The sequence below is a fragment of the Ostrea edulis genome, chromosome 4 (assembly GCF_947568905.1).
Source record: "Ostrea edulis chromosome 4, xbOstEdul1.1, whole genome shotgun sequence".
Lineage (NCBI taxonomy): Eukaryota > Metazoa > Mollusca > Bivalvia > Ostreida > Ostreidae > Ostrea > Ostrea edulis.
The window spans coordinates 35,501,985-35,528,627 of NC_079167.1; the positions used below are offsets into that span (position 1 = coordinate 35,501,985).

General features: G+C 36.0%; 1 protein-coding gene across 3 annotated transcripts; it reads left to right on the forward strand.

The window, feature by feature from the left end:
• Positions 1–454: 454 nt before the first annotated feature.
• On the forward strand, positions 455–25,229 carry LOC125670272 (SCL-interrupting locus protein homolog). 3 transcript variants are annotated; one of them, XM_048905355.2, is made up of 16 exons: positions 455–490; positions 2,473–2,573; positions 5,573–5,677; positions 8,310–8,425; positions 9,663–9,766; positions 9,906–9,968; positions 11,849–12,096; positions 12,273–12,356; positions 12,466–12,552; positions 13,082–13,229; positions 14,887–14,996; positions 18,007–18,103; positions 18,257–20,193; positions 20,981–21,143; positions 21,409–21,536; positions 22,950–25,229. In XM_048905355.2, exons 2-16 carry the CDS (start codon positions 2,494–2,496, stop codon positions 24,094–24,096), a joined length of 4,617 nt encoding a protein of 1,538 aa, XP_048761312.2. In that variant the 5' UTR covers positions 455–490; positions 2,473–2,493; the 3' UTR covers positions 24,097–25,229. The 3 variants fall into 3 exon arrangements, with proteins under 3 accessions (XP_048761312.2, XP_048761310.2, XP_048761311.2); XM_048905354.2 differs by lacking the exon at positions 455–490 and adding an exon at positions 718–989; XM_048905353.2 differs by lacking the exons at positions 455–490; positions 2,473–2,573 and adding an exon at positions 716–989.
• Positions 25,230–26,643: the final 1,414 nt, after the last annotated feature.

Sequence of the window (26,643 nt, forward strand, 5' to 3'; positions counted from 1 at the left end):
TGTATTTTTTCTTATGTTCAGTCGTTTATTCATGAAACTAAAATATTCAATTGATGCTCAATTTATATTTTTTGTACATTAATTTTCTACAATAATATATTGTTATATTTTTAAGGAGAAGAACTCGTAAGTTATTTGAACTTGTTTCTGATCCTTTTGTATATCATGTATGTACAATAAAATATGTTCAAATCAGATGATATGCTTTACATGGAAATTAATGTTTGTCAAAAAAAAAAAATATCAAGAGAAATGTTAGGCCTATTTAGAATCCAAAATAGTTTCACAAAGAAATTGAACCTGAAGTATATATTCAATTTATTTAAAAAAAATTGAAGCTATAATTCAATGTTCAAGATAGACTTGTCAGAAGCGCAAATAATTCGACCCCATCCACCCTTTTAAAGCCGGGATCGATGTTATAGAAATACTTTATCTTTGAGCATGCGCAAATAACTTGAAAGAGCGCGAAGTGAAATTTGAAAATTGTGTAAGTTACATGTAGTTTTTTGCGAAAATCCACTGAAAAATGGATTGAAGTGTATAGGAGACGCCAAAGACATACGAATTATTTAAAATTCACATCGTACAAGCTGAAAGACAGTTGACAATTGTTTGTTTAATGCTTTAGATCCACTTCGACAATTGTTTGTTTAATGCTTTAGATCCACTTCCGGTTGTAAACAAAACATTGAAAAAGTAAACACAGTTTTATATTTAACGAAATCGAAAAATGAACTATATTGCATTATCAGAATCAAACTTGATCATCGATAAAAAGAAACCCCCATCTGCTTAATATTAGGAATTTTTGTACTGTTTAGATACTCCCTTTCCAAATGGTAATGTATTGGCGGAGATCTCGGGACATGTTCTAACTTGACAACATTTCTCATGTGTTTATGCATCGGCGTCAGGTGTAAAGATCTTGTGTTGCACATAGAGTATGGCTTTGAATTTAGTGATTGGATTGTTTGTAGAAGAAAAAGGTAATAAATAAGCGAAAGAAAAGTCTGTACTCTATAACTTAAGTTATGAATCGCCTTATATATATATATAGAGGGGGGAAATAATTAATTATTATGTATATATATGGGTGAATTCTCAATGTTGCTAAACAGTGCCTATTTTACATGAAGAAGTTGTGGATTGGAATGATTATATTGTGTTCTGTATATTTCAAAGTATTTTTCTAATACTATGCAGTGCTTGCAACTATTGCAGTGTGAAAATGTCTGAGAAAATGATACCACACCACAAAAATGAATTGAAAAATTACAAGGCTAAGTCATCAAAATGTATGTCCTGAAAAAGTGTTGAGGATAATTTACACCAAAACCCTAGTTGACAAAACAAGATTTACACGTGTAACAGAGGGAGATGTGATAGGAGATGTTGATTTTAAAACTTTCATTTCTGGTGTATTGTAATGATATGGACATTTTAAAGTAACTTTCATGCATTGAAGTGATTTCTTTAAATCATCTTTTTGTCTGCTGCATTTTTTAAAACTAAAAGATTGGACTTACAAATCTAATTTGAATATGTGGGAACATGCTTATAATGCTACAAGTGATTTTGCACAAGAATTGGAATTTAAAATACATTATAAATCTGTTGAAGTCTCTTTAAAGTTCTACAAAGAATATAAACTGAATCCATTTAAATAAAATTAAAATATTTTAACTCCACCCAAGGATATTTTAGCTTAACTTTTCCATTCACCTGTCAATTGCACAAGTCTTAGAGAAGATTATGAATATATGCACTCCCTGTATTATCTCTGATAGTTGTAGGTGGTAACAACATTTACTCTGGCTAAAAATAAAACAAAGAATTCCAATCCTTTAAATTGTACTAGTATAAAATTTTATAATTCAAAGATCTGGCATATGTTGCTTTGGGGAATTTAAAATGCATGCAGAGTTCATAACAGGGTATTGAAAGCTAATTGAAACATGGATTTTTTTTATTCCTTGAAGAGAAATGGAACCTATAGTATGTATGATTTGAATTGTCAAGTGATAGGTAAGGCTTTAAATAGAATGGAACATTACAACACCTAACATCAATATTTTTCTTAACTGTGTTCCGATTTTGATGAGGTGTACCCTATGACAAACATGTCTAAACAGTGCAATGCTGTTCAAGTTATTCTGTAGTTTGTGTAATGAATGAATAGTTAACACTTATCACAAGTTCTTTGCAAAGATAAGAAATATGTTGACAAATTAGCAAACATGTCTTGAAATACCTAGCCAGAAGTGGACAGTATTTGATAAAAGAAAAGATAGTACTGTGTATTTATTTGCAAACACTCCCTAGACATGTATTATAAGGTTCGTTTCATTCCCGAGGAGGAAAAAGATGTGTGAAAACTCATTATAAAATGGCTCAGTAGTGCAGTTTAAAAAAGGAGTAGATCGAATTTTCAATTCCCTAATGGTGATTTTCAAAATATTATTTTTATAGCTTCCCACGTGAATCTAAGCTATGCCTGGGCAACATCATGTGCACTTCATTGATTCAGCCTCAGAGGAAAAGGACAGTTCTCAACCACGCAAATTTGCAGGGCAAGTTTTCCCCAAATTTTAACATCAATATGATAATGAATTACTAAAAGAAGGGCAAAAAGGTAGTGGTTTTGTCCAAAAAATTAAGAGGCAATGTCACGAATCAGCAAGCTTTTTATTGAAACTGAAAAAGTTAATAAATTATCCCATAAATCTATTGAGTATCTACCATGTTGAAATATGAAATGTAAAATTTTTTTATTTTAATGAGCATATCTCAGCTTATTATTAAATGTCTTTTGACTTCATATCATCATGATCATAATAAAAATTTAGAATCCATCTTCAGATATGGAAAACTGTAAACTTCAGAACAGCGTGAACATCAGATATTTTTTTATACTACTAAAGAATATGATGTTATGAATAGTGATGAAATGATTGTCGCCGACAATCGATTGTTGATTGTTTTTTGGCTCTTCGATTCCGATTATCGATTCTATTTTTCATAATCGATTGTCGCCTGTACACTAATTTATATCTAATCCGAGATTCATCTGACTGTTAATCCCGTTTTTATATCGAGACGTGTGTAGGGGAGAGTCGGAGTGGACTCCACATTGAAAAGTGGGAATTCAGTGATACCAGCTAGTGTGTATGCTGCACATATCCATAAAACTAAACAGAAATAGCCCCCAAAATAATAAACATTTATTATCAACATGTAAACACCGATTATATTGTCAGGAACACTTGTGCAAGCAATATTCTTTGGTAATGAATTAACATAAAATTGTGGATAAATATTGAGGAAAACTAGGGCCCTAGTGCCCTTAACTCTTTTACTGAAATGATTTATAAACTGTAAGTGGTCCATGTGTTCAATCTCATTTACTTGCTGTTCAAATGTTGGAAAAGTGTGCAACTACAGATTTCCACTGCAGTTCCCTAGTTTGTTTGGTTTTTTTTTCTAGAAAGGGGTGCTACAATAATGAAACTGTAGAAGTATGTAAATGACTAAATGTCTAATATTTTTTAAAATCACAATACTGGTACTTTTGTCTGTGTCACCTGTCAAAATTAGTGAATACAGTAAAACATGCTTATAATGAATTCATGCAAAGTGATTTTCATTCCCTGTAGTTTTAAAATATATCACAGTGTGTGAAACTAACTTTTAAATCCTGTAGACAGTTGGTCCACAATCATTTTATTTTCTATAGACCACACCAAATTCCTATAGACTGAAATTAAAACACTAAAATTGGCACATTAAAACTAATTGATGAAGATGCAAGATATGCCAAGGAAAACCTTGCAAATATTACGAACATTGATTCGTCAGCTGTTTTCAGCATTCTAAAAAAAACCAGTTGAAGTTTTGGAAAGTTTGCACTTGGTGGATGCCCCATCTGCTTACAGAAGAGGTTCCGTGGGCATCCAGGTTAGAATAGGTCCTTAGTACCCCTTGCTTGTCGTAATAGGTGATTAAATGGGATGGTCCCTTAGGATGAGACCGGAAAATGCCCCTTGTCACAGCAGGTGTGGCACGATAAAGATCCCTCTCTTCTCTAAGGCCGTAAGCATCAATGTTAGCATAGGCCTTAATTTTGCGCCCTTTCACCAGCAATGGTGACGTCTCCATGAGTGAAAGATTCCCAAGCAGGATGTTCAACAGTATACAGCAAGCCAACCTTACAGAAAGCAAAAACCCGTCTGTATAGAAATGGGCATCCAGTTCCTTAGCAGTTATGAAACTGTTATTAGCGGCGATTAAATGAGATCACTACTGGTAACGAAACTTGGATTTATATTTTTTAACTCGATACTACACACAATAATGAGGTTTGGATTGGCAAAACTGACTAAGGGCACACAAAGATGAAAGCGAAAGTACATTATATAGAGTTGATTCTGTTCCAGTCCCCCCTCATGTTTAAAATGGAATACTCTTGATTTGAATGATTCGTCATTAGATTGTGGAACGTTGTACAGTCTATGCGAAAGACGTCGGACCTGACCGATGTGCAGTGCCTCAGGTCCGACGCATCATTTTTTACACCGGACCGGAATGTCCGATGTCTCAGTGTCCGGTTTTGAGCTTTACTATTTTGATGCGGAGTCATTTAAATGTTTGTTATAAGTAAAAAATAGCACACAAATCCAAATACGTAAATGAATGTGATTAAAACCGCATGGACTGTCTAAAGTATTATACGGGAGGGATCCCTGGTATAGTATTACTAGTATAATAAATAAGATTCCCTTGGTTTTGCATTTTCACATGTTTCACTTTTTACATTAGGTTTTTCGGTCTGACAAAATTTGGTTCGGTCCGGTGTGTTCATTGATTACACAGGACCGAATGTCCTGTGTGGTCCAAAAAACTTTCGCATAGACTGGTTGTATTATAAAAAGGGTTGGGCAGAACTAAATCATAGCATAGACTTTATATGACTTGTTTAGATTTCATATAGACAAGTCGGTCTATCACCGTTTCAGGGCTTGAAGTTAACTTTTTATGTCACCAGTCCAGCCGGACTGATGGGGTAAAATTTCAACCAATCCGCAGAAAAATTTACCAGTCCAACAGAGTTTTCCAGAAATAATTAAACATATTTTGTTAATGTTATTAAAATGAAATTTAACTCAATATGCCTTAGACAATATTGTAACACTTATGTGGGATTTTTATTTACGAATCCAATTTGTCTTGATATCTACAGAAGCATGCCAAATGTTTGTATAAGATTTCATAAATTTGTATATTTTCCAAAATGATGCTTTAGAAAATTAGAAATTATATTAGAAAACAGATGGGCATATGTTAATTTCTAGCCCTACGTTTTGATTGATATTGATCAACAAGATTTTCTATAGACATTGTCTATTGGTCCACTGTTAATTTCGCACACTTTATCATGAACTTGTCTGATCTAACAAATTAAGTTTATGATGAATCGAATTTATTCATCCCCAGGATTTCATATAAACATGTTTTGCTTTATGTAGTACTAATTAGAGTACATGTAGTTAAAGAAACGATTTTATTCATTTAGATTGTCAGAAGACATGGCCATGTTAAAGTTTCCTAAAGTTAAAAACATTTTATGGGACCATGACAGTATAGGAGATGATGTGCACCTTGGACTGACGTACTACAGGTGAGTAGACAAATACTTTATAGGTAGAAGCAGCTGCAGGACTGTGGCCCTACCAAAATTTGATGCAGTGACATTTATGATGGAGGCAGGGTTGTGGTTAACATTTGAAACCTTAGGGGCTATGTGGGCCCATGGCCTTTGGAAATTTACGGGCCCACGATTTGATCCCTGGGCCCACATTGAATACCAATTACCAGTAAAGACGAAACAACAGAAAATTTTTGTTTTAGTGACAAAACATTTCGCGTGCAGTGTCCGGCAGTCATTGCCGATTAACAATCCATTTCTACAAAATCAATCTCGATTGTTCTCATATTCATGGAAGTAATGATCTCTGTTAGTGTTTCTTCTCTGGGGTTTCGAAAAAAAAAAGAGGATAACTTGCATCTTGAAACTATATTTCAAACTCTAAAATCTAGGAAATGGCTTCTGATGTCTCGTTGAAACATTGCATGCTCAAATCATTATAAACTACAGAGTTGTCCTGTTTTCTTTCCTTCATTTTTATACGCCCGTCTTTAGACGGGACTTATTATGGTACAGCGATGTCTATCCATCTGTCCATCCGTTCGTTCGGGGTTTTCTCTTTATAATTTCATTTCCCTTTCACATATCAAGCTGAAACTTGCTGTGTAGCTTCTTTGTGGGTCACTCTAGATCATACTGCAATTTTGATCCATTTCGACCTTTTTTCCAGGAGTTTTGCCCCTTTATTTGGAAATAATTATTATATGGAGGGTACATAATTTGTCCGCTCTACTCCTCCCACAGTTTTCAAGTGAGAGCCTTCTTATTTTGTGGAGTGTTTGTATGGGTATTGAAGATGTGCATGTGGGATGGATTTTGATTTTCTTCCATTTTTGAAAAAATTACAGGTTGTTGAACTTGGTCCATTTTGAGGAAATCTAGATTTTTAAGCTAAGACCCTTTGTTCATATGAAAGTTTGTCACAGCCTCATGATGGCTGATACTACCTGAAGCAAAGTTATACAAATTATAGCACAAGAAAAACACCCTATGTAAGCATTTCACGGGCGTATTATGTACCGTTTGCGGTACTCTTGTTGAATCTTTTTATACTCTCACTTTTGTGGAGAACACTATATCCCATCGATTTTCAACTGGAAGTCTTAACAAATCATGTTTGATATTTCTTGGCTGCAAATATTGATAAAGTTTGTCAGTATACATATATGTCAAGATTTCACCTTATTTTGATATGATTTGGATGATCTTTTGTTTCAAAACAGTCACCTGTTATGAATAAAACAAAATAAAACTTTGGTATCTCGAACACCGATATGTCGAATACCACGGATGTCTCGAAGTGAGTAGACGGTCCCAGCCAGTTTGACTATATTCATGATTTTAAAAAAATTGTATCTCAAAAACGGAAGTCTCGAATACTTATCCTATCTCAAAGTAGATTTGCTGTCCCATGTGCTAAAAACACATGCATTATCTCGAAATCCAAGAAGTTTCTTGCTCCATTGAATTCACATCTGAAGTCCACAACCATCCCGTTATGCTAATTTTACAGTCTAATGGTCGTTTCTGTTAGGTCTAGCACAGGCTTCATGGGATCTTTGCTGATAATCATGCCTTATTAGCCTCAAGTTGTTGATTTGGTAGCTTTATCTAATTATACAGACTATATAGGTGTTTGGAGGCGAGAATGAAATGCACACTTATACGTAAGATGACACGATAATTAAACAAGCAGTTTGGGACATGCTATTACAAGTCAAAGTAAACACTGAACACATCTAAATGATATGGAAATCAAGGAATTAAACAATTAAAGACCATATTTTTCAGTGTAAATATCAGCACCAAAATCCAAATTCTTTAGTACACATCAAGTCTGATCAGCAATCTACTTGTAACGAAGGACCCGGTGTCCAACACGGGGGTATAGTTGGATTATCTCACAGTGGTGTAAAAAGTAAACTTCATACAATCGAAACAAAGTTCCAAGCTATAACAGAAGTTAAAAAAAAAAAAGGCACATAATCCAAGGCAGTGTTATTTCCGGTTTCTGTCCTCGTCATTACTACAGTGATCGGTTTATCATTTACAAAGCGTAGCACAAATCCGGGTATTAGAAATATGGAACTGAACGTGGTAACTGATTATCGCTATGAAAACGGCAGAAAATCATAAAATGTAAGCTTTGCAGTATCAAATAAAGTAATAATGTACAATATATGCAAATGCAAACGTATTTTAAAAATCGCTAACTTCGAACTAGAACGTTTACCGCTTAAGGTGTGTTTATTTACCTGTCGAATAGAACATGCAATATAAAGCGTTACACAGTATTGGTGTCAAATACATTAACTTCCATTTCTCAAACCTGATATCTCGAAGTTTTTCTTTGGTCCTAACAAATTTGAGATATTGAAGTTTACTTGTATATTTGTATAAATTATCGTCCTTCTTGATAAATGTTAAAAACCTACAAAGGCTGAATTATTGCTGCTAAAATGAAATATATGTTTTACTAAATTAGGAAATACATATACAATAATTGTCCGATGCCAAGGACAAGCAATTTGTAATTTCAAAATACATACATATGCTTATGAAGTTTTGAAAATTTTCAATGTTATATGTTTCATCAAAATTTCAGAAAACCACAGCTGTATGTGACAGAGAAGGTGCTGCGATTTGCCCAGAGGCACTTAGAGAGTTCCAGAGAGGCATCCTGTAGCTGTGCTCTCCAGGGTGCCATTGCAGTTGATCAGGGTAATATAGGGCTTACCAATAGATTGTTCTTGCAGTTGACATTTTCGATACCTCTAGTCAATTACTTATTAATTGCATAAATTTGCAAGGTTGCCTTGACTTGATGATAAAGTAAGGTTCTCGTAAATATTTTTGTATGTGTACATTGTGATTAACATATTGAATGATGTCGCTAATAATCTAAGGGCTATTCCAGAAATAAATACATGGGGGGGTCGGGAGGCACCTTTTGTATATACCAAGCACCCATAAAAAAAAAAAAAATTACCCGATGACCCATCAAATTAATAAACTCATTTTACAATGACCCATCTAATAAAAAAAAACAACTAACCAGACCCACCACAAAAATATTTTTAAAAATGAAAACGGTACAAATCTCGCGAGGTTTTCGGGACAAACAGACGCGGTAATGCCTGTGCGACATTGTATCACAGTAGTTCTGAAGAAACGATGTCACATCAACAATCAAAGGCATCTATGGCGGGAATGTTGGAAAGATTGGGAGTCCAAACAATGCTATTATCATGAAATGGGTATGGATATGTTTTTCCACGAATCGTTCGTCTTCTAATGGAGCCCGCGCCTGGAGGCCTCTATATCACCACCACACCGACTGATAAATATAACGCATCGGTACCCTCGTATAAATCAACTAAGGTTTGCCTATTTTTATTAGAAAACGGAATATCTATTGGTTTCAAAATATTCCCAAAATCGATGCACTGTAAACTGTAATAATCTACAGAACAGAGTTCGCCGCCATCTAATTTGAAAGTGCCGTAATGGAAAGTTATGCGCTGCAAAGAGCGACAACTCGAATAGTTCTATGTTACTTCCGATTTCCGATTTCGAAAGCAGCATTTCGAAAGCACGTTTTCAATTTTCCCTCCGACGTTTTGTAACCAACACGACAAGAGCGACAATAAAAATATTCTGAAAACTCAACACCCACGTGGCACAAAATAAAACAATAGAAACTACGCACTACCCATAATAAATATTTTTTTAACAGTCCAACCACGGACCAATTAAAATATGAAAAAATACGACCACCCATACAAAAAAATATCGTTTGCCGCCCGACCCCCACATCTGATCATTTCTGGAACAGCCCTAATGTGAAATGATTGCAGAAATAACCTATCACGAAATATGAGTAATTTACAGAACTACAGAATCTGTCTGAACCTGATTTAAGAAAATGCTGTTATGCCAGGGTTTTTTTTCCTTGCAGATGGAGAAGGTGTGACCTTTGTTTTGGATAGGTTTGACCCTGGAGGGGGAGGCACTGTTAGCTGCAATGGCCTGGCCCCAGGAGATATTTCAGTTCCATTTGAGGTAAGACAAATTTGTTACTCATCATGTTATTGTGGGAAAAGGTTATGTATTGTGGAATACAAATATGTGAGTTTTTACTGTTTGATGTCAATTATAAGCAAGAAAAATAGTGTCATTGATGTTTTTTACTATATTACAGATGTATGGAAACACAAAAGAAAACCGCAAAGGATCACAAAGTGACTATTTTAATGCTCTCAAGGTAAGTATCACAAAGTGACTATTTTAATGCTCTCAAGGTAAGGATCACAAAGTGACTATTTTAATGCTCTCAAGGTAAGGAGGTGCTAAGAAAAGAACTGTAGTATTGCTTAGGTTGATCTGCTGCAATCTACTTGTCCGTTTCGAAAAAATCTGAATGTTTTAGCTCATCTGAGCCAAAGACTGAAGGTTAATTTCTGATCAAGTTTTTCCTGATGTTAGTCTGCAGTAAGGAGTCATTTTCAACCAAACTTCACATTGACATCCCTGGATAAATGAGTGGCTTTGGCCCATTCCAAGGGAACAGATATATTATGAAGTGTTTGAAAAATCTTCCGATGAAGAAGTTCTGAACTACAGGACCAGAAAACCAAAATTTGCATTGAAGTTTTCTTATATTAGTGAAGATACACATCTCTTGAAGCCAGGACCCCTTGGGACCAGGATGGGGCCATATTAGGGGTATAATGTTACGAGTATGTAGAGGAAATCTATAAAAATGTTCCCAAGAACAACAAAGGGCATGATTTGTCAAGTTACTACTGTGCCACAGGGATTGCTCTGAGCTACACCATCATGATTTTGGGGCATGTTTATTCAAATGATGAAAGAAAATAAATGCATTGGCTGAATAAGTGCAGTTAAATGAAATTTGATGCTCAATTTACCCTATCGTTGGGTCATAGCCATTTAATGCTTAACTAGAGATCTTTAACTTTCACTGTTCAGTTAGAAATGAATTTGCAAAACACACACTGACAAGCTAAAAGTAGTTCTTAATCAACAGGTTAAACTAAGAACCTGATTGGACAAAAATGTCCAGTATTTTTGACACAACACTATCGCTTAGGATGAATCCACGATTGCATAAAAGCATGTAAATTTCAAGGCTAGTTAATCTTACATGTATCTCCAATGCAAGACAGGAAAGAACATTATGCCTAAAGACATACAGTGACCAGGTACAGGGACAGTTTGATTTTATCATCAGGTGAAGTGTTTGTTCAAGCCTGTAATTAGTTCATACATGGGTGTTTTATAAGACACTATGAATTTACTGAAAATTATATTATGATCAATATTCAATGGTCATGACTTCAACCTAAATGTCAGGAAAAATTCAAAAGGAAGAAATTGTTTTCAGTTCTACAGAAAGTTATGGATATCAGGATGTTTGAATTCCACTAGATAAAATAAATTAGTTTGTAGCTTTTTTCACACTTTAGACCCAGGGCTAGGATAGAGCCACAATAGAGTATAAAGTTTTTCATAGTAGTGCAATGGAAAATTCTTTTAAAATCTTCTCAAGAGTCACAACGATATAATTTTTAAAATGATTTATAAGCATCATCATGTAATGTACAATCAAGTTTATTAAAGCTATGGCCTCTGGAATTAAAGAGGGTTAAAGTCTAACATTGGAGTATTCAGGAAAGTCCTCAAAATCTCTTCAACAAGAACCACTGGGGTACCCATAGTCAGAATGCAATCATCCCGGTTCAAACTTGATGATGCCTCCTATGGTAATACTCGAAAGTAATATACAGGAACATTCTTTAATAGTTTGTTCAAACCATGACCCATGGGACTGAAGGTTCTAGATTGGAAAAACATTTGAAAAATTTAAAAGATGAAACCACAAAGCTACAAAGATTTGCAAACATACTAATTATGTGTTGATTTAGTGCAAATGGTTTTAAATGTAGAAGAAAATTTCAATGCTTAAATGAGCAATGTGGCCCATGGGGTTCTTGTTCTGTTGTATGTTTGGACGTAGAGAAACAGAAACGTTTTTCTGCATGCTTCTCAGGTGACTGCTAGGCAACTTATTTGTTTTAATGAATGACAGAAACTGAAAGAACTTGATTTGATTTCTTTCAGCTACTGCAGGAGAGAACTAGCAGTAAAGATCCAGTGGAACTCAGCAATTTTCTACTCACGAAAGGATGGTGCAATTTTTACACCCATGGTGAAAAAAGTGTTCATCACATAGACTTTGATGTTGTAACCTTGGCAACAGAATTCAGAGTCACCCCAATTTCAGGTGTTCCTATAGTGCCAACAGCATTGTCTAAAAATTTGTCTGGGCCTATGAGCCTTAGTCATCTACAAGGGGAACCAAAAAGTGGGTGAGTTTAATGGATAAAAACTTGTTATCAGTTACTTTTAAAAACTGAGGGTTTGCTGGTAGGGGATTAAGAAATATATATATATATATATATATAATCCCTACCAGCAAAGCTCAAGTTTAAAGTATAAAATTCCAACCAAAAAAAAACCCAAACCAAACCCATTTCTGTTGTAGCTACCTCACCATGGACCATACAAGAAAAGTTTTATTAGTGCTAGAGTCTGATCCCAAGGTCTTCAACCTCCCATTGGTGGGGATGTAAGTATTGCACTCTCCCTTAAATTACCATAAATAAGAATTAAAAAGTATGGACAAGTACAGACCATTTTAAAACATGAACAGAGTTAATATTGATGGTATTTTCTAGATGGATCAGTGGTGTGTCCTTTGTTTATAGTCCTCTAGTGTGGGTCAGCTGTATTCGATACCTCTTTAATGCCAGCATCAATGACAGGTATTTCAAAAAGAAAATTTCATTTGGATGTTTTTTCTTGTGTTTGCTAATTTCCCCTTTGTACATGATTTATGATACATTTCTTTGGAATGGCACTTTGCAAAAAGAACAGGCTTCCTGTGGGTTGTCAAATTCAATGTAAAGGTCAATGTCAGACATAAGGAAGTGAAATTCCTCTTTGTACATTCAACTTACATTTCATATTTTTATCAGATTATCATATAAGATCTGGGCTCATGTTGGTTTTCAGTGTTAAATGTAATAGGTCAAGGTCTTTGAAAGACACAATTCTGAAACTGTTTTTGTTTTTTGCTTGAAGTTAATTTATTTGGTACCCATTGTAATTATACATTTAGGAGAAGAAAAGAGGAAGACAGGTCTTAGAAAATATTTAAAAATATGTGATAAGTTGTGAGATGATGCCAAGCTTTACAGATCCCTTCTTCAGAAGTTTTGATTTCAATAGATTTTAAGTTTTTTCAAATAAGGAAAAAATTTGTGAGTTAATGGTTGACATGTTCATTTGCAGAGTTTGTGCTGGATTAGAACCCTTCCTTTTGGTGCTATACAGTCCTTTACACTCCAAACCCGAATTTTATGACGTCAGAATGCAGAACACGGATGGAAAACTCCAGTTTGACCTCCATTCAGGCTATGAAGTCATTAGTTTACCAAAGGTCAGTATCAGTTGAACAATGTGACTCAGATTTAAGATGTTCCTTTATTTGAATGGTGAAAGATTGATAGGTGCATATATAAGAACATGATTTACCCCTAACAAATGTGAAAAGTCATGTGAAATCTTCAAGATTTGAATTACATGTATATATATATTTTTAAAACTACAATGCATGGGTAACTAAACCATGATATTTTTTATAAACACAATTACCCCATTTCTTGTAATTTGAGGTAAGAAATTAAGCACTTTATCAACTGTTTGGCAGCTATTATCAACTAACTCTCTCTCTCTCCTCTCTCTCTCTCTCTCTCTCTCTCTCTCTCTCTCTCTCTCCCCCCCCCCCCCAACTTTGGTGCAAATTCTCCACTGTTAGAGGTAGTTTTATTTTCAACAACTTCATATGCAATACAATAATTATATTTTCCCGCGTTTCGTTAGTAATAGCGGGAAAATGTTGTATTGACGGTACAGTATATTGTACAGGTAGAATGGAATGATCCATTTTTAGCCAATAGAATGTGAGTTAGAAAAACAGGTTTTCGAGCTGCAATTCAGGTATTCACTTCTAGCCGCCGTTCGTCACGAGATAGACGAAACTTAATGGATAATTAAATCTTATGTTTTCATCCATGCCATGCAAAAGTTAAACATTTACAAATAAGTTGTGAGGTCCGTTCACAAACCCCTGCATCCAGCGGCACTTGGCAACGGACACAGGTTTTCTAGAGTTTTTTGCGATTTTCATCGTTTTATTTCTAGTTTTTTCCTGGCCGGCCCTGATGCTATATAGAGGGGATTTGAGGTATATTTAAAAGTATTGATATTTATGTATTGCTCATATTTTGTATATGAAGTTGGAAGGTTATCTTAATTTTTGTACGTGGAAACGCCTTGTTTTTCTGCGAATTGTGTATTTAGAATACAATAAATTACGGGCGTCCAGCAGTCACGGCTGGCTGTCAGGCAATGTATGTTAGTGTTATGTTTTTGGTGTTAAAATGTAGTATAGTTAATACTTATATTTTAGAGCAGTCACGGCTGGCTGTCAGGCAATGTATGTTAGTGTTATGTTTTTGGTGTTAAAATGTAGTATAGTTAATACTATGAATTATCTTCATTAGGTCAGTCAAAGGTCAATCTGTTAATAACCATGTTTTTCCTCTTTTCTCTACCGAATATAAGATATTACAAAGCAATCATTAAATTTTTATATAAGTTTTTGGGTTGTTCCACCCTTGGGCATTATAATAACAAATTTATTGATTTACAAATATCAAAGCTACAGATCAGAAAATTACGAAGGCCAATGTAGGGTAACAATATTTCTCCATCGCAAGATGGCAGACAAAGGACATAGCTAAATGCGAAGTGTTGATACATGTACATGTATGGAGAACAATGAATTTTTCAGCTAACAACTTTTGAAAAGTAGGTATGAGTCATGTTTACAAAACAACACAATATTTGCAGAAACAAAAATGGTACAAAAGAACTATGTTCATATAAGGCCTAATTTTAAGGAACCAAATGAGGTCCATGTTGTGTATATATGTATAAATGCTAGTCCTATGAGAAAGATTCAGTTGTGCTGTATGAAATATTCCATAAATACAGAGAGGGTTTTATACATGAATGTTTTCTGTGTATTGTAGACAATTACAAACAGTTCTCAGAACAGTGTAGAACTTGAACTTAGTGCAGCGAAAACAGGAAAGAAAAGGGAGATATTTGATGCTGCATTACATGAATTTAACTGTCTCAGGTGAGTTACAAAGTATAATCACAAACATTTGTGTTATAAAGGCTTATATTTACATTTGCAACTGTTTTCTCCTACATAACACTATTACGAGCAAACGTATTTATCCCTGCATAAATCCATTACGGGGTCAACAGAGGTCACAGCTGTGCATATGAACATTTGTTAAAAGTAGGTAACAGGTACTACTTTTACTAAGGGCTATTCCAGAAATAAATACATGGGGGGGTCGGGAGGCACCTTTTGTATATACCAAGCACCCATAAAAAAAAAATAAAGAATTACCCCATGACCCATCAAATTAATAAACTCATTTTACAATGACCCATCTAATAAAAAAAAAAAACTAACCAGACCCACCACAAAAATATTTTTAAAAATGAAAACGGTACAAATCTCGCGAGGTTTTCGGGACAAACATTCTAGTCAATGACGCGGTAATGCCTGTGCGACATTGTATCACAGTAGTTCTGAAGAAACGATGTCACATCAACAATCAAAGGCATCTATGGCGGGAATGTTGGAAAGATTGGGAGTCCAAACAATGCTATTATCATGAAATGGGTATGGATATGTTTTTCCACGAATCGTTCGTCTTCTAATGGAGCCCGCGCCCGGAGGCCTCTATATCACCATCACACCGACTGATAAATATAACGCATCGGTACCCTCGTATAAATCAACTAAGGTTTGCCTATTTTTATTAGAAAACGGAATACCTATTGGTTTCAAAATATTCCCAAAATCAATGCACTGTAAACTGTAATAATCTACAGAACAGAGTTCGCCGCCATCACGTCCAAAGGGACCCTACTAAATGCGCCTCTAATTTGAAGAGTGCCGTAATGGAAAGTTATGCGCTACAAAGAGCGACAACTCGAATAGTTCTATGTTATTTCCGATTTCGAAAGCACGTTTTCAATTTTCCCTCCGACGTTTTGTAACCAACACGACAAGAGCGACAATAAAAATATTCTGAAAACTCAACACCCACGTGGCACAAAATAAAACAATGGAAACTACCCACTACCCATAATAAATATTTTTTTAACAGTCCAACCACGGACCAATTAAAATATGAAAAAATACAACCACCCACACAAAAAAATATCATTTGCCGCCCGACCCCCCCATTTGATCATTTCTGGAACAGCCCTAAGGCAATACACATCTAGCAATCGCTCTCACTTACTACAGAAATCTATCAATAGATGAAATCAACATCACAAAATGTATTTACGGTTTTATTTATATTCCAAGCAGTGGACTTTCATCCATAATTGATGTAATTTCTGTAAACAATATTTTACTATTGTATGTCTAAAATTTCTTCTGCTACAACTTCACCCTGGTCATCGGTGATGCGGAATTGTACCTACTGCTAGACATTAGGCTTTAGCAAAAAGGTCATTCACAGGATGTATGGCCGATAAGTCGTCAAAGTGTATTAAGACCTACACACCACACTGCTTCCGTGCCACAGCAGCCATAGGTGATTAATGTCGGTTTCTAAGTTTATGTCGGGACATCGAAGCGAGGCGTCTTTAAAAACCTATTACAGAAATTTATCGAGTCAAAAGAAGCGTTCAGTAAGCTCATGTTTGTCAACAATTACATATCCAAATCCAAACCGTCCCTTACCTATGTGCAGTTCCACATTCTCTGCGATGTTAAGTTCTTTCCGGAGATTCATCTGAGAGCTGCGTCCTCTGTCCTATCTATAAATGATTTGCCTACACCTGTCGACTGCCACCCTGTTCTTCATGTTCCTCCATCTCAGTCTTCTGTTAACTCCGTAATATCCACAGAATATCTTTCAAAGTCAGTCTTCAACGTCTTTCACTTTTCAAAAGTGAAAGCGCATCACAACTGTAAGTGTAACATTGCGCACCCCCGTTTAAATTATAATTCCCCCACCCCCTAAAATTAGACATATGGAAGAATTTCCCATTATATACTCCCGAGTTAATGTATAAGTATATGTTGATATACTTGCTTTCTAGCGTCTTATTAATCAAGACAGTTCTTCATTTTATGGAACTTTGTTTTGTGTTGTCGTCATTTTGAACATCTATGACGCTTCGTTGTGGACGTCAACAATTTGAAATGTATGGAAACATGTTAACACAATTCAGCAATGTTACCGACCAAAAAATGTAAATATAAGTAATAAGGTATCATTTTAAAATATTTATCGGGATCTAAATATGGGTTGGTACATGATCAAATTCTCCATAAAGCCCTTTGGGCTTTATGGAATTTGATCACATGATCACCTTATTTCTTAAATAGTATACAGTCTATGCGAAAGTGTTTTGGACCACACTGGACATTCAGTTTTGTGTAATCAACACACAGGACCGAACCAAATTTTGTCAGTCCAAAAAACTAATGTAAAAAGGTGAAACACGTGAAAATGCCATGGTCGGCCATTTTTCCAAACCGTACGTATTGAATCTTCTCGCAGGCTGTTAAAAAAATCAACTCATAGTCCATATTCTTCTCTTTAGTAGGCCTAACAGCTTTTCTTTTACTGGGGATCGCTCCCGCATAATACTTTAGACAGTCTATGCGGTTTTAATCAAATTCATTCACGTATTTGGATTTGTGAGATATTTTTTACTTATAACAAACATTTAAATGACTCAACGTCAAAATAGTAAAGTTCAAAACTGGACACTGAGACATCGGACATTCCGGTCTGGTGTAAAAAATGACGCATCAGACCTGAGGCACTTCTCATCGGTCAGGTCTGACGGTCCGATGTCTTTCGCGTAGACTGAGTATACTGCAATCACTTATGATTCGCAAGACTTTATTATCTCAAGATTATGCCATTGCTTTCTTTTACCATGACCTTTTCATTTTGCATATATTAATGTGACATGTATTTTAGCAACATAAAATTAAAAGCAAGTAATTTTGTTTTGTGCGTGATGTCTCACGAAATTACACGATAATAAATTCCTCACAAGTATGTAGGAATCTGCAGTATATAACATTATTATTGCAGGTCCTCATCAAAGAAAGAGAATATTAACATGCCAGCATCTGCTGCCGAGCTGGAGGAAATGACCCCCAGAAGTCGGCCTACTCCATGCGCTTCCCAGGTACTCCTCATGTGATTAGTGGCATCAAAATCATGATGCATTGAGGTCTTGATCTTCAGAACTTTTCATGTATGATAGAGATGTAGCTTATACTGGTTTGATGATTCCTTGCCCTGTATTTTTATTGTACTTACGACTATTTTCTGTTGTCAGGTTCCCAAAGCTGTTCCTATGGTTCCAGAGGTTTCACTGATATTTGGTGATGATAACTCAGGGATTTTGACCAATATGGGGCCAAGACAACCACCCATCATGCGTAGCAAACCAGCTGGATTTCATCATATTCAGGACTTTTTATCCAGTGCTCATCAACCTTTACAACAACCACAATCTAGTCAAAATCCAGTACCTAAAAGCATACCAACCAGTCTGTCTCAGGCTGCTCCAAATTCACAGCAGATGAAATCAGCACATCAGCAACAACAACAGTGTACATTGTCTTGCTGTGCCAATAACAAAGTGATGCAGAATGGCAGGCTTGCTCAAAATTATTTATTTAATGGAGTGTCTCAACCAAACAGACTCCAGAATGGTGAGACTTTTCCTCAGCCCTCTAATGCTAGACACCACAGTAGATCCATGACAACCGGGTCACAAGGTCATTACAGTAGGAATGAATTTCCAGTACAACAGCCGTATCCTCATCCAATGTCTAGTAGCACTCAATACAGGCCAGAACACCCTCCTCATAGTGCACCAATCAACACAAGGCCCTCATACCCACCTCATGTTAGAGGTCCGTCACACGACCTGAGGCGATCTTGTTCTTGTCCAGACTGTATGTATGGTCTTTCATTACCAAATGAACAGGTTCTTCCATCAATACAGCCACAGAATTATGGTATACCTTCTACCATGATGTATCACCCTAGTCATCCGATAAATCCAAGAACCCCTTTCCCCAGACCAGTGGCTGCTGGTCCTCAAAGTGCCCCCATGCCACAATATTCTCAGGCTTTCCCTGTGATGTCTCAGTCAAATTTACCACAAAATACTCAACAACAGAGTTATCCACCTCACTTACATCCTGCAGGAAATTCTCCAGCTCTGCAGACTGTGTCTAGAGAAACTACCCATTCAGCTCCAACTACTGCAAATTTTAGGTCACATGAAGTAATGCCCCCTTCCCCTCCTCAAGAATCTGCTTTATCACCTCGCAGTGCTGCTGAGGTCAGAAACAGTCAAGCAGATAGCAGTGGAAGATCCAGTGATGACAGTGGGTTTAGTGTCACTCCAGAGAAAAAGGATTCAGAAGAAAAGAATGCAGACTTCCAGACATCAGCTTTTGGGAAGGGAATCAACTGGAACCAGGTACCTCCAGAGGTTTACCAGCTTCTCATGCAACAGGATGCTCAACTGAAACAGTTACAATCCCAAATACAGACTCTTATACACAATCAAAGTGTGTCCACTCAACACACAACCATGACAGAACTGAACTCAACAGCAGGGAAGTCGTCTGTTGAAAATCACAAAGGGACTGAACAGACAGTTCACAAATGTGAAATGGGAACCAACACCTCTATTTTCCATCCATCAGACAGTAACTCCATAGCTATGCAGACAAGTCCTGTTAAACATATGTCCAAATCTCAAGAACCCATGGAACCTCTTTGGACAAGAAGATCCCAAGAATATCCAGATAGTGCCAGGTCCCAGGAAAATCCAGACAGTGTCAGGTCCCAAGAATATCCAGACAGTGCCCGGTCCCAAGAATATCCAGACAGTGCCCGGTCCCAAGAATATCCAGACAGTGCCAGATCAAGGGAACCTCCAGATAGTGCCAGATCTAATAGGAGTTCATCCTCACAGCCTGCCAATGGTCAGATGACAGATAGATCTAGTCACAGCTCTCACTGCAGCCATGCCTCCCAGGAGGGCAGTAATTATGAGGCCTACACCCCTGCAGAGATTAGACATAGAGGAGTTCTGCCCATGAATAGCACAGAGAGGGAGGAGTTTGACCTGAACATGTCCCAGGGAGAACTCACCAATGTGGTGAACAATGTAGCACTCCACAACAAGACAATGGACAGTATACACTCAGACATGATTGTGGACATGCCCAGCTACCACTCATCTCCATCAAGGTAGGTATCTGTTCATTTAGGGTTGTGCAGTTAGAACAGAAAGTCATTAACCCAAGATTAAATGCCAGTAACAAATTTACAAGCCCATGATGATTAAGTGGTATCCCAAATCTGAAAGACAGTAAGAAAACTACTAGCTCATGTTGATAATGTTTTATTTTACAGTTTTGTTTACTATATTGAACCATGTGAAAGTGTTCTCTTTGTGCCACATGCTATGTAAATTAAGGCAGCATTAAGATCTACATCAGATGTTGGGATTAAGTTGGATATACAGTCGGTTACCTTAAAGTGAACTTGTATAATAATGTGATGACTTTCAATGTTAATTACTACCCAGCAGGCTTTTGCATGGTAGAGGAATGCTAGTCGTATATCCAAAAATAATAGCCCTGGGCGTCAGGTGATAGTACATGTAATTGCTGAGTCCTGCCATTATTGGCAATATTTGGCTCCGTCATTTTTATCTTCAGTAAAATTTTCTATCTCTGGCACTTCCATTGTTAGCATGGTTTATTTTACGCTTACAAGTGGCAGCCTCGGTTAACTTCCCTATGCTCCTTATATGTGGTAATAGAAATAAGACGAAAATAAAATTAATGGAAATAGAAACAAAGAAATACATATATACATAATAACATAAAATGAAAGCATCACTGCTGAACCTCCAGCTGGCTGGAGTAGTTTTATTTGTCACTTATTCTTAATTGAAAGATTTTCTTTAAAAATAAGATTTGATGCATGAAATCTGGTGAAAGGTCTTCATAATTTGATGTATAATTTGTAGGTCTCAAGTATCCCCTAATTCAGGGTCTGGGGAGATTTCCCAGAGCCCTATTAGCGCCAGTATGTGTGGGGACCAGCAACAGTACAGTGAGGAGTGGGAGGAAGAGGAGGAGGGGCCTGGTGAGCTCAGTGCCGACAACAAGGAGTATTACGACAAGCTCATGGTAAGTAGGAGCATGTTCAAAATATGACTTGAAAGAATAATTACTTTAAGTAACTTAAAGGGTTTCACATTCGGTGAACTGAAAGGTCATTGTTTTGTGGTTGATAAAGATGAAGGTCAAGGTGATATTTCCACAATTTGACTTAAGTGCTAATTGGGGCCTGTTATTTCACATTTTGTTTACGGGGCATTCATACTTCTAGCTACAGAAAGTAATGAATGTTTTTCTCTAACCAAGAATGACATGGCTGTGATGTATATTGTAGGAGAATATTCACAAACTTCTGGAGCAGCAGGATAGTGGACTGACAGGAGAGAATGTGACAGCGGACACGCTACAGAACGACACACTTCAGCAGAGCATCATGCTAGGACAGTATCTTAACTCCATGAGGTGAGAAACAGCAGGCTTTATTTGTAGTAAACTGCTAGATTTGAGACTGATTAAAATTTAACAAGTTGTACATCAAAAAACAGATTACATGTACCTGCTGCATGTAGAACATGAATATGAAATTGTACGGGGTTGTTTTCAGAGTACTGCCAACCAACTACCATATAAGCAAAATTTTTAGTTAGGATTTAATTTTAGCATTATTAGCAATATTGATGAAATCTCTAAAATTAAATATTGTTGACAATTTATTCCATATCAGAGGTAATGATTATCTTTCCCGGAATTATAAAGTCGCTAAAATTAGCTCTCGCTAAATATATACATTGTATATATCCATTTTTCATGGAAATATCACTTAAATTTATGTCTCACTAAAAACTCCACTGATACGGTATTACAGTATATGCATTATTTTTTATTAGCAAATGGCCAATGGAAAACTAGTCCTTGACGATTAATGTCTATGATCAAGTAGTTGTATTTTATTTATTCCACAAATGTGTTTTATAACTGTTTCAAATTTAAGATCTGCTCCCAAATTTCATGTACTGCCACACGAATGGAAGGCATTATTTATTTTAATCTAAATTCCTTTGTGTCACTGGCAGTCTACTTATAAAAGGTGCCAATGCTTGGAATGTTTCAAATGTACTTACTTACTGTAGTTTTCAAAAAGTGTAAAAAAAAAAAAAAAAAAAAAAAAAAATTGTCTGAAGTAAGACTAATGTAACCTATATATATGTCACATTGTTCAAGGAATTCAAAGCAAAAGTCGAAATAGAAGAAATCAGGATCAGTATTCTTGAAGCAGGGACAGGTCTCTCGGATTTTCATTAAGATGGTTTGCTAGATTGGGATGCCAGTATTGAACATCTTAATAAAGTTCTGAAAAAAGAATTTGGAAAATTATTTCAGACATTTATTTGAAGCTGAGGTTTATTTTGAACTGAATATCATACCAATCTAAATGACCACATTTGTGTAATTCATCCTGTTACATTTTAATATACTATTTTGTTTAAGAAAAATAAAATGTGAGTCCGCAATGATCAATATTTGCGACTCAAAATTGCTTGTGTATAAAAAATTAGTTTACAGTACTGCTAAATGCCCACTACTGTGATTTTAGTGGAATAAATTGTCTAAAATTATGGTAAACGTGAAATTTTCTGCTTCTTGTTAATTATACAAATTCATAGGATAACCTTTAAGCATGAATGTGACTTCCCCGACACCAGTATACAATATTTTACTATAAAATAACATATACAGAAGAAAGCAAGTCTCTGTGTATTTAGTGTTGCATGTACTCCTTTTCTTCCTACCTGTGTATAAAATTTCAACATTTACTGTTGTTAATATTTCTTTTGTATCTTGCATTTAAAACCGTGAAAATTGATAACATTGTAGAATTGGTGGAGGACAGAATCCGGTGGAAACAACTTTCATTCCCAAAATAAACTACATGTCCATGATGTTTGAATCAGACTCGGACTGCTCAATGGAGATCAATGCCATGGCCATGAAATATTTGAGAGATGAGCAACTCACTCAATTGACCAAACTCCAAACTCAGTCTCGTCTGAAAGGAAACAAGGAGAGCCACAAAGCCAATCTGCTGCGGCATGTTTTGGATGAGGGCAAGGATTCTACTCTGGATGTGACTACAATGGGCATGTCACCAAATGACATTACTTTCGCTACCAGAAAATACCTTGAGAAGTATGGCCTTGTTAATGATGGTGAGAGCACGAAGTCTGGGAATACCTCGGAGTCAACAGTGAATGACACTTACGAACTCAAAGTCAATTTCTCCACAGTTAACTCACCAGTAAATTCTCCTCAAAGGACAGTGCCAGACTCGTATCATACACCTGTATCTCGCGCAGTACCAGACTCCTATCATACACCTGTATCTCGCGCAGTGCCAGACTCATATCATACACCTGTATCTCGCACAGTGCCAGACTCATATCACACACCTGTATCTCGTAAGTCTCGTAGCCCATTTCTGGACTCACTAAAAAGCCAGAACAGTACTGGAAGTCCGTTTCACAATACCTCGGGAAGTCCATATGTAAATAGTGTAAGGACTATGGAGAAATCTTCTAGTCCATATGTACAAAATGGTACTTTGTCTGACAGAACAGGCGGCCCTTACACTCCTAACAGTTATAATGTGTCCTCCGCAACTCCAGACACTAGGAGGGAACATATGTATAATTCCTCCCAAGGCCGAGTCCAAAATGGATCCTACAGTTATGGAAAAGAAGACTCCACCCTTAGGACTCCTGTCAGAACGAGGAGTGATTCTTATGACAGTGAAAATCATAACAATACCCCAAAATCAACTCCAAACCAAAGAATACAACCAGTACTGAGACCTTCTTTCACGCCAAATTCAACTCCTGGAGAAAGACCACGTATGCTCAGTCCCATTGCACAAGAGGAACCAGCAGAATCAAGTGACCAGGCCAGTAACAACATCCAACAATCTGAACAGGACGATAAAGTCTTAGATATAACCAGGCTCAAAATGATGCCAAAACTTTTATGATATTCTGTAGTTGTACACAAGTAATATTATTTATTATGCCTAGATTATTTTATTGAATTGTAGATGTTTAACAGTAGAATTAATTGCTTTAGTTCCAAATACACTATTTGTTATCTAAATCTTCACTTTTACATTTAGTATTCATACTGTGTTTTTGTGGAATTGTAGTTAAAGTGATATGTATTAGCACTGTATAAATTCTGTGATGTACATAGGCACTTGTTGCAGCTCAGCACTTGGTTACCCCAGGTATTTCTTGGTGGCATTTTATTTAATTTTTATTTTTCCTATTTGTTTTAAAGCCCAAGGCTGTGATATTTTTGTTCTTTTTAATATGTTGTAACAGTCATTAAATGACTGCATTTTTAAAAAAAAAAATATTTCTGAGGTTTTTATCAGTCCAGATTTACTCTATATTACAAATTGATAATTTGAACAAAATACTTTTGCAAGATTGAAATGTTAACTCAAATCTTGAAATGAAATTGAAATTCAAGTGTACAATCCATAAAATCATAGATTAGAATTCGTAGATAAGAAGTCAATAATTACATGTAGTTCAGGTATGTATGAGGTGATTTCTTGAGTTCCTGTGTTATTGTGAATGCAAAGTTTGTTTGAAATTTGGGTTAAATTCATAGTTAAATTATTGCACAAGATGCTAGTCAAAAAAGATGTGAAAAAGTAGTAACTACGTCATTGTTATAATGGAGCAGACATGTTGATATTTAATTGTGATGGGATTACATGTGGGAATGTAATACATGTGTAGTCAGTTCAGTTGCGGAGGTCAATTTAGATTAGTTTGAATGGATGTCATATTTAATATATCTATCTATAATGCTGACCTTTAGAAACGTCATTTGTTCCTCTGGAGAACGGAAAACAATTCTAAAGAATAAACAAGATACTCGTACTACAGCAAAATCAAACAGTTGCATCACACAGGATAAAGTTTAAATAGACACACTTGTACGTCGAGTATTGTAGACTTTGGTGAAACAGTTGCTACTTTCTCAACTAAGAAAGTTTGCCGGGACTCGTTTAATGTACCTCTCTGGAAATTTTATAGGTAGGTAATTGCCATTGTATCAGTACTCATTAATTTTATCAATAAAACTGAGAATAATGTGGTTTTGCCTTTGTTAATTGGCAGAGGTATAGCTATATATATAGAGCTATAGCCGTAATTTGATTTATTAGGAGGTCCATTGGTCTTAATGGTCACCAAAGTAGCATACAGACAGGCCTTCAAGCAGCCCCATATTTCCCAAAAAATCCCTTTATATTGGACAACCCTCTATAATATTATTTTTGCCAGAATATGCATTTTCCTATAAATTCCAATGAATTCGCATTTAACAATGCTTCCATCGTCTTCACATGTTCAACCCCCCCCCCCCATGTTTTTTATGTCACTGGAGTAAACTGGTGACCTATTGCAAATGGTCTGTTGTCATCCATCATGCATTAACAATACAATTGAACATTTTTAACTTCTTGACAACTACCATTCCAATTCTTTCAAATTTGGTTTGCAGCATTTCTGGTAAACAGGATTTCTGGGGCAAAAAGAGAACAATTTTCAAAAATCTTCTCTAGAACCACACATGTACAAGAAAACCTAAATGCATAGTGATGTAAAACAGGAAAGCCTCTACCAAAATTGTAAATTACATGATCCTGGGTTAGAGGTACTTGTATATAGTATTAATGTGTAAAAAATTTACAAGATGTTTTCTTTAATACTATTGATACTAAATGGATATTTAGAAAGAGCAGGTTCTAATTACCAAATTCATAGATTTGATGATCCTAGGGGTAAGAGTTTTGGAATCTGGGTGGGGCCAAAATGGTTAATTATTAAATGTGTAAACAATAGAACATTTTAACTTCGTGGTTCTGGAGATTTTTCTGTAAGTATCAGCAAGTAAAACTTTGATCCCCTAATTTGGTTCTACCCTTTGTGGCTCCATGATTTTATCATACTTGATATCTCTACTGTCAGGAAGCTTTCTTTTCCAGCCCAGTGGTTTATGAGATTTTTAAATGACCCCACCCTATTTTTGTGATTATCTCCCCATTGAAGGGGGCATGGCCCTTCATTCGAACGATCTTGAATCCCCTTCACCTTTGTGCAGTTTGGTTGAAATTGGCTACACTGACGGAGAAAAGACCTGGTCTATCCATTTTAGTTTCAATAGCTCTAGAGTAGATGTTATTTAAGTGCTTTACACATAAACACTATATATACCAATTTTGGCCCCACCCTGGGGTCAGAACCTCTCTACCCAGGGATCATGAAATTTACAATTTTGGTAGCTTTCCTGCTCTACATCTCTTAAGCATTCAGTTTTTCTTACATGTGTGTGGTTCTTGAAAAGATTTTTGAAAAAATTGGTCTATTTTGCCCCTCCCTCAAGAACCATCCTGAAAATGAACATTTCCAGATGGGAAGATCTATGTACCTTGCATGCAGTGACCAACAAAATGCACACTTTGTGACCTTCAACAAATGACCCATTGTCAGTATCATAATGCACATGC